Source organism: Eretmochelys imbricata, chromosome 24, assembly GCF_965152235.1.
Source record: "Eretmochelys imbricata isolate rEreImb1 chromosome 24, rEreImb1.hap1, whole genome shotgun sequence".
NCBI lineage: Eukaryota > Metazoa > Chordata > Testudines > Cheloniidae > Eretmochelys > Eretmochelys imbricata.
Window position 1 is genome coordinate 15,622,819 of NC_135595.1, and position 9,261 is coordinate 15,632,079.

Consider the following 9,261-nt stretch of genomic DNA (forward strand, 5'->3'; position numbering starts at 1 on the left):
AAGAAGAAAGGTTCTCCCGATCCCAAAGGACCAAGCCCCAGACCCAGGTTAATATACCAGTCAGATCTTACCCACAAATCACGCTATTGCCAAACCTTTAGAATCTAAAATCTAAAGGTTCATTCATAAAAAGAAAGAAATATAGACAAGAGTTAAAATTGGTTAAATGGAATAATTGACATACAGTAATGGCAAAATTCTTGGTTCAGCCTTGTAGCAGTGATGGAATAAACTTCAGGTTCAAATCAAGTCTCTGGAGAACATCCACAGCTGGGATGGGTCATTCAATCCTTTGTTCAGAGCTTCAGTTTGCAGCAAGGTTCCTCCAGAAGACAAAATGGAGATGAGGCAGCTGCCTTTTATAGTCTCTTCCAGGTGGAAGGACACCTCTTTGTTCCTGGCTGTGGAAAATTACAGCAGCAAGATGGAGCTTGGAGTCACATGGGCAAGTCACATGTCCATGCATGAATCAGTTTGCAGGCCGACACCATTGTTTACATGTTAGTTTGAACATTCCCAAGAAAGCTCAGATGTGGATTGGCATCTCCCAAAGTCCATTGTCAGTTAAGTGTTTCTTGATTGGGCACTTACTGAGAATAGTCCCTTCTCAAGAAGCTGACCAAATGCTTCACTGAAGCTACTTAGAATCAAAACACATTGATATACAAATACATAGCTAATATTCATAACTTCAACTACCCAAATGACACACACATACAGCTGGCATAATTATAACCAGCAAACTACAACCTCTTCATAGACACCCCACACAGCAACCTTTGTACAATATTGGCTGCAAATATATAACAGTGGTTGCAACAATGATCTATACGGTTACAGTTTATGTCAATAAGGTCGCAGGTTACAAATACATTTCTCTTTGTTTCTTTTAAAGAATACCCAATAGATTTAGTTTAAAAATATACATTTTTGAAAGTCTTGTTTCTTTTGAAGAAAATCGCTCTGTCTACCAGCAGAAATAAATAAGTGACACCAATAGCTGCACATTATGTGCAATAACTTCGTGACTGTCCCCAAATCCTGTGAGCTCCTGCCTCCCACCCCAGCCAATCCCCTGCCTCTGAAACCCACGAGGCAGGTACTGGAAATCAAGAGATGGGCTTCAAAATCATGGTCCTCAAGGAATCAATTCTGAAGCACTTAGAGGAGAGGAAAGTGATCAGGAACAGTCAGCATGGATTCACCAAGGGCAAGTCATGCCTGACTAATCTAATTGCCTTCTATGACGAGATAACTGACTCTGTGGTGAAGGGAAAGCAGTGGATGTGTTGTTCCTTGACTTTAGCAAAGCTTTTCACACGGTCTCCCACAGTATTCTTGCCAGCAAGTTAAAGAAGTATGGGCTGGATGAATGGACTATAAGGTGGATAGAAAGCTGGCTAGATTGTCGGGCTCAACGGGTAGTGATCAATGGCTCCATGTCTAGTTGGCAGCCGGTATCAAGTGGAGTGCCCCAAGGGTCGGTCCTGGGGCTGGTTTTGTTCAATATCTTCATAAATGATCTGGAGGATGGTGTGGATTGCACCCTCAGCAAGTTTGCAGATGACACTAAACTGGGAGGAGAGGTAGATACGCTGGAGGGTAGGGATAGGATACAGAGGGACCTAGACAAATTGGAGGACTGGGCCAAAAGAAATCTGATGAGGTTCAACAAGGACAAGTGCAGAGTCCTGCACTTAGGATGGAAGAATCCCATGCACCGCTACAGACTAGGGACCGAATGGTTTGGCAGCAGTTCTGCAGAAAAGGACCTAGGGGTTACAGTGGACGAGAAGTTGGATACGAGTCAACAGTGTGCCGTTGTTGCCAAGAAGGCCAATGGCATTTTGGGATGTATAAGTAGGGGCATTGCCAGCAGATCGAGGGATGTGATCGTTCCCCTCTATTTGACACTGGTGAGGCCTCATCTGGAGTACTGTGTCCAGTTTTGGGCCCCACAGTACAAGAAGGAGGTGGAAAAATTGGAAAGAGTCCAGCGGAGGGCAACAAAAATGATTAGGGGACTGGAACACATGACTTATGAGGAGAGGCTGAAGGAACTGGGGATGTGTAGTCTACGGAAGAGAAGAATGAGGGGGGATTTGATAGCTGCTTTCAACTATCTGAAAGGGGGTTCCAAAGAGGATGGATCTAGACTGTTCTCAGTGGTAGCAGATGACAGAACAAGGAGTAATGGTCTCAAGTTGCAGTGGGGGAGATTTAGGTTGGATATTAGGAAAAACTTTTTCACTCGGAGGGTGATGAAACACTGGAATGCATTACCTAGGGAGGTGGTGGAATCTCCTTCCTTAGAAGTTTTTAATGTCAGGCTTGACAAAGCCCTGGCTGGGATCATTTAATTGGGGATCGGTCCTGCTTTGAGCAGGGGGTTGGACTAGATGACCTCCTGAGGTCCCTTCCAGCCCAGATATTCTATGATTCTATGAGATTTTAAATCATCATAAATAAATTGTCAAATCTGCCCTCAGGGTCACCAGGGGAGGCTGCCGGCGCCCCGTGCAGGAGGGTTGGGGGTGCTCCAGCCAGGAACCGAACACACACAGGGTTTCTGAGGACAGCTCGGGGGCAGTTTGGGAGTCATGTCCTTCCGCTAAGCCTGGGGTGGGGGAGCTGCCGTCCTATTGCTCTCCATCCCATCCTTACTAATTTATACTCCCCAGTCCACCTCCTACCCGCCCCAATCCCTTGGTCTCCCTCCTGCCCCCAGTGATAAATTGTTCTCCATTTCCACTGGAGGCAGGAGAAGCAGCACTGGGCTTAACCTGCAGCCAGGGAGAGTGAGGGTAGAGATCAGGAACCACTTGCTAGCTCCCAAGGGAGTTCAGCTCTGGACTCTGTGTCCAAGGGAGGTCGTGGGATCCCTGCCACTGGAGGTTTCTAAGCCCAGGCTGGACAAACCCCTGTCAGGGCAGCTCTAGGGTTACTTGGTCCCACCTCTGCATGGGGGGTGGACTGGCTGCCCTCAGAGGTCCTTCCTCTGGGGCTCTTTAAATACCTTTGAGCCTTTGGCCCTAGCCCCGCAGGGGTCTCACTAAATGCTTTGATGTGGGGCAGTGATTAGAGGGGGACAAAGAGCTGCCCTGCATGGGTGGGGTTAGGTTTCCCTGTGGGGGCCGCAGTGTATGAGCCCTGTTGTAGTGACATGGGTCAGTCCCCGCCTGGCAGGGAGCTCTCCCGTCACAGGGGTCAGGGACAAAAGCAAGCCCTGGTGCAGCGGCTCTGTGCTGAACATAGAACTGCGCTGTCCTTGCTATAAAGTGCAGCTGTTGGGTCTAGAGACCCCTGGCTTCCAGCTACAGAGTCTTGACATGAAGGGAGGCCAGAGGGAGCCGCCAGATCAGCCCCGAGGGCAGTGGTGGGTGTACCCATGGCTGGGCAGGTGCCAGGGCCCAGCTGGCCCTGGGGTGAAGGATCCTCCACATCCCTTGTCCCAGTGAAGCGACTCTCTGAGCAGCATCCACAAGTCCCACGGATGGGAGGGCGAAAGATCCCTGCAGCCACTATCACAGACAGGGTCATGGCACCCAGACAGGCCACCAGCAGCCAGACATGGCTGCATCTCTGCCCTGCAAGAGAGAGCCCAGAGCTTCCTGTGAACAGGGCCTGAGAGCCGGAGCGAGCTCCCCAGGCTCAGTGTGTTGCCCTCCCACCTGGGCCAACACAGTGAAGCCCAAACTCGGGGCTGCTGAGCGGCAATACCCCGCTCTGCCACTGGGGAGCGACAATGGGTTAAATAACTGTGCTCAGCCACTAATCCCCTCCCCGCGTCACGCTGTGGGGCAGAACCCTGCACCGGCTGGACAACTCCCACTCCCTTTCCCCCACTCACCAGGTCCTTCTGCCACTGTGACGTGCTGCACGGGGGTCTCCCGTCCGTGTGCTGTCACCAGGAACACAGTGAGGTTGGTGCTCTGCCCCACGGGCACGACCAGCTCGCTGCACAGGGTGTAAAGGCCCTGGGCGTCCACGGACTCTGTAGAACTGCTGAGCTCTGTCAGGTTGGTTCCCATCCCGTTCCTCCACACCACACTTGCCCGGGGGTACCCGCCCCCTGAGCTGAAGGTCAAAAGAGTGTGGCCCAGCCGAAACGAGAAGTCAAGGGTCAGATGAGGCTCACTGTAGGGTACTGAAAGGAAAAAACACTTCCCATGTCTTTGGAGTTTTTCACCTCCAGTTGCTTGACAGGCTCCAAACACAGGAATTGCTTCCCCAGTGCAGAGATGCAGCCGCCTCTGGGGTGTAACAGCCAGGTAACAGCTGCCCAGCAACACAGCACAAGAGGTTAAACTGTGCAGTTTGAGGTTAAACCATGAAGTCTGGTGTTTGAGCCAGCTTTGAGGAGGGACATCGTCTACAGTTTGTCTGAGATCAGATCCACTTGGGATGGCCACAGTGTCCACCCCACACATGAACACTCTCCCCACCTTGGTCTTACCAGCCAGAGCCAGTTACCATTTACAGGAATACTGGTTTCCTTCTGCAGAAGGTGTTTTGGGCCAGATCCCCAGCTGGTGTCAATCGGCAATTGCGCCATTGGAATCATGCTGGATATCTCAGGTGAGAATCTTGTCCTTGGGCTTTCAGTCGTGTTTCCAACATTAGCTTCATTTTCCTCCCGCTGATATTTAAGAACATAAGAATGGCCAGGTTGGGTCAGACCAAAGGTCCATCTAGCCCAGTATCCTGTCTTCCGACAGTGGCCAATGCCAGGTGCCCCAGTGGGAATGAACAGAACAGGGAATCATCAAGTGATCCATCCCCTGTTTGCCAGAAGCTGGGAATGGGCGACAGAGGCCATGGACACCATCCCTGCCCATCCTGGCTAATAGCCATTGATGGACCCATCCTCCAGGAACTTATCTTGTTCTTTTCTGAACCCTGTTATAGTTTTGGCCTTCATCATATCCCCTGGCAATGGGTTCTACCGGTTGACTGTGCGTTGTGTGAGGAAATACTTCCCTACATTATAAACCTGCTGCCTATTAATTTAATTGGGTGACCCCTAGTTCTTGTGTTATGGGAAGGAGTAAATAACAGCTCCTTATTGACTTTCTCCACATCCGTCATGAGTTTATAGACCTCAATCAGATCCCCCCTTAGTCGTCTCTTTTCCAAACTGAACAATCCCAATCTTATTAATCTCTCTTCATACGGCAGCCGTTCCATACTGCTAATCATTTTTGTTGCCCTTTTCTGAACCTTTTCCAGTTCCAATAGATCTTTTTTGAGATGGTGCCACCAGAACTGCACGCAGTATTCAAGCTGTGGGCGTACCATGGATTTATGTAGAGGCAACATGATATTTTCTGTCCTATTATCTATCCCTTTCCTAATGATTCCAAACATTCTCTTCGCTTTTTTAACTGCTGCTGCACAGTGAGTGGATGTTTTCAGAGAACTATCCACCATGACTCCAAGATCTCTCTCTTGAGTGGTAACAGCTAATTTAGACCCCATCATTTTACATGTATGGTTGGGATTATGTTTTCCAGTATGCATTACTTTGAATTTATCAACACTGAATTTCATCTGCCATTTTGTTGCCCAGTCACCCAGTTTTGTGAGATCCCTTTGTAACTCTTCGCAGTCTGCTTTCGACTTAACTTGAGTAGTTTTCTATCATCTGCAAATTTTGTCTCTTCATTGTTTACCCCTTTTCCCAGATCGTTTATGAAAATGTTAAATAGGACTGGGCCCAGTACAGCCCCCTGGGGGACACCACTATTTACTTCTCTCCATTCTGAGAACTGACCATTTATTCCTACCTTTGTTTCCTGTCTTTTAACCAAAAAAACCCAACAAGGAGTCTGATAACACCTTAAAGACTAACAGATTTATTTTGGCATAAGCTTTCGTGGGTAAAAAACCCACTTCTTCAGATTCCATGCATCTGAAGAAGTGGGGTTTTTTTACCCACGAAAGCTTATGCCCAAATAAATCTGTTAGTCTTTAAGGTGCCACCAGACTCCTTGTTGTTTTTGTAGATACAGACTAACACGGCTACCCTCTGATACTTGTCTTTTAACCAGTTACCAATCCATCAGAGAACCTTCCCTCTTATCCCATGACGGCTTACCTTGCTTAAGAGACAGAACCCCAATTTCTGCCTCTAGTTCTACCCACCCTGTCCCAGTCTGAACTGTAGAGTCTGGAATGCCGGTGGCCAGCCTAGAAGGACACAATTCCGAATCTGTGGATAAGTACCAATCTCTGCCATCCTTCAGCCCTGTGGCACATTGCTTTGAGCCCCAGACCCCTAAATGGAGTTGACAGAACAGTAAAGGCTGATTGTAGGCAATATTTCTCCGACCACAGTACATGCCTAACCCATGGAACTCCTTGCCATGGATATTGCTCAGGCCAGGAGCACCGAAAGACTGAAGAAATGATTGGACATTGCTATGGAGCAAAGCATCCAGAGTCATGGTCGAGGGCTGCAAACCCTCCTGCTTTGGGGAATCAGCTGTAGGTCGGAGATCTTAGAATCTCTGTTCCTGACAGCAGACCTCTCGAGGTCCCTTCCAGCCCCACATTTCGATGCTAAGATGCTGCAAGTGTTAGGTGGGAGATTATCTCTGAATAAACCAGCTTCCAGTGCAGCCTCCCTCAGCCCGTCAGATATCGAAGGGCAACGGAGCCTTAGGAGAAACTTCAGGTTGAATGAGACATACCCATCACTGTAACCTGCCTCGTCTCCGAAGTTGTCCCCTGCTCCGAGGTGACGTGGCAGTGATAGACTCCCTCATCCTGCGTGCGGACGCCCCTCAGCGTCAGGGACGCGTTCCCCCGGGCCAGCCCCTCTGGATCCAGCCAGGTCCGGTTCCTATAAGCCTCGTCCTGTTTCACCAGCTGGTCCTTCCCGTAATAGTGACTATGAACCACCAAGTCCTCTGTCCCCGCCCACTCCTTCTGCCAGGTGAGGGTCAGGTGCTGGAGGTTCATCCCAGGCTGGGACTGGAAGAGGCAGCTCAGGGTGACGTCCCTCCCGAACTGAGCAGTGATGGGCGACTCAGCTGTGATGAGCCCTGAAAGGGAAACAGAGTCAGGGACAGAGATCCTGGCCACTGCCCAGCCTCCCCCTGCCCTGGGACCTCTGTAACCCCAGGGGGTTAGCGCCAAACGGGGTGGGAGCTTTGGGGCAGGAAGAGATGAAAGGGGACATGGGCTGACATGCTCAAGGGACCAGGACATGGAGCCTTTCACATGTCAGCCATTAGGTCAGTTAGTGGCTCACATGTCCACGCCAAGGAAACCACCCTCCCAACTGGCCCTTTGCTTAGCAGCAGAGGCCGAAGGCTCAACAGGCTCCAGAGCTTGATCTCCTGCCATCCCCCTATATGGCAATGGGGCAGATTGGTAGAGGGACGAGAAAAGGATCTCCATGATGCTCTCTCCTCTAGCATGGACATGACTGACACCGAAACAGAAAGGCTGGGGAGAAGTTTGAACACTGGGGGGCCCAGTGAGTTCCATATCACCTGCCCCAAACCCTCAAGATTCAGGCCCCCAAAAATCATGAGCTCATGAGCTTAGAAATCAGGCAATTGTAACTAATAATACACTTGCTGTTCTGCTCATTGGCCTTCTGAGCCTGCGGGTTGCACCCAGGTCAGGTTTGCACTAGAGCGGGTTGTAAGTTTGGTCTGAAATGTTGTTTTCAAACAAAAAATGGCTTCTGAGGTTTAAATGAACACATGTCCCCCCGCCGTCCCCAATGGCTGAACGGTTCTGGGCAGCCAAAATCCCCCAAATTTCAGTCACAAGCAAAAATATTTTCAGTTTTCTAGTTTTCAGGGTTTTCAATGAAAACACCCCAAAAATTCTGAGGAAAAATTTCAGCAAAACCCCAAACTTTTCTACTGACGTTTTTCTTGGCAACAAAAATCCACATCCCGGCCTGCTTGGGTTTCCAAGCTTTTCTCCACAAACGTGGGGTCGGAAATCTTAGTTTTTAACCAAATAGTTCCTCTGTAATTGAGAGTCAGCAAGAGCTGGGCTTTTCGTGAAACGCTCAATATCACCATCAAGTCATGACCCTCTGGCACCAAATGGGCAGGGTGTGATTAAGAGGAGGTTTCTTAATCAAAATTGTTTTAGAGAGCTGAAAGAATATCAACTCAGTTTCCTGTTAGTGTTCAATAACACCACTTCCCCCACTGTTGGGCACTAGAGCGTCTGCCCCGAAGCCGAGCTCAGGAGCTACAAGAGAGCTTGGGAAACTCCCCGTGGTTTGTAAACAGGGCAGGACAGGACAGCAGGGGCTAGCAAGTGAGATACTCACCCCAATGAGCCCCCCACACAAGGAACAGGAAAATTGGGGAACAAAGGCCGGGGCACATTACACGCTGTAGAGATTCAGATTTGCCCTGCGAGAGAAGCGCAGACACTGATTGGCAAAGTGACCCCCCCCCAACGCCCTACGAAATTGATTTCACAGTTTCGCCCCCCATCCTCCAATCTCCCAGCTCCCAAGCAGGATCCAACTCAAACCAGTGACTTCATCCTGGCCCCAGGTCAGCAACGAGCAAAGGCTGGTCCCCTTTGACACCTCCTAATGGATGTACTGGCTCAGCCAGCCCCATTCTGAGCATATCAGCACCCTCCTGAGCGCACTGTCCCACCTCCACACCCCATTCCCCTCCCTCTGCCTCTTGCTGGACCACAACCGCTCCCCGGCCATGATCAGAGGTCAAGACAGTCCATGCCTGGATCAGATGTCGCCGCTCAGCCACGGGGCAGATCACGTCCCAGCCGTGAAGACAGGCGGATGCTGTCTGGGACAAGCAAACCAAGTCACTGACGTACTCACCGGTGCAGCCCAGCTGGATCCTGGCAGACAGAGAGCCCAGAGAGAGTCGCAGTCAGGAAATGGGGGATGGGCACAGGCAGTGTGGCCTCCTGAAGCCTGCTCTGAATATCAGTCGCTCCTTGTTGGGTTTTTAAATCGCTGAGCTAAGGGAATTCCCGGCAGCCCATTGCTATGGGGGAAGCACAGGGGTTTGCAGATGTCCCCAAACATTGCATCATGCCTGCATGTGACAGAGGAGTTTCCATCAGCCCATCTCTGTCACGAGGATCTGGCCTCGGGACAAATTTACTGAAACCTCTGCTGCTTCTAAGCCTGTGTAACCAATTTCCGGTAACCAGGGTGAAAGGCGAAACAAATACAGAATCACCTGCAGTTTGCTTTAGTCCTCGACCCACCCGCACAGGCAGCCTCTGAGGGACCTGCTGCTTCTC

The 9,261-nt window shown here is 50.2% G+C and overlaps 1 protein-coding gene across 1 annotated transcript; it reads right to left on the minus strand.

Annotated features, from left to right (window-relative positions):
- Positions 1–2,778: 2,778 nt before the first annotated feature.
- LOC144279958 (CD276 antigen-like) lies at positions 2,779–8,922 on the minus strand. The gene is made up of 4 exons (XM_077841662.1): positions 8,831–8,922; positions 6,693–7,046; positions 3,851–4,147; positions 2,779–2,783 (listed from the first exon to the last, which is right to left on the minus strand). Exons 2-4 carry the CDS (start codon positions 6,961–6,963, stop codon positions 2,779–2,781), a joined length of 573 nt encoding a protein of 190 aa, XP_077697788.1. The 5' UTR covers positions 6,964–7,046; positions 8,831–8,922.
- Between the last annotated feature and the right edge of the window lie 339 nt (positions 8,923–9,261).

What these genes read in the sequence shown, in the direction of transcription:
- LOC144279958 (XM_077841662.1), bottom strand. Translation starts at nt 6,963, where the DNA reads ATGAACCTCCAGCACCTGACCCTCACCTGGCAGAAGGAGTGGGCGGGG. An exon ending in GAGGCAGGTTACAGTGATGG is followed by an intron (nt 4,148 to 6,692) that starts GTATGTCTCATT and finishes TTTTCCTTTCAG; the next exon opens with TACCCTACAGTGAGCCTCAT.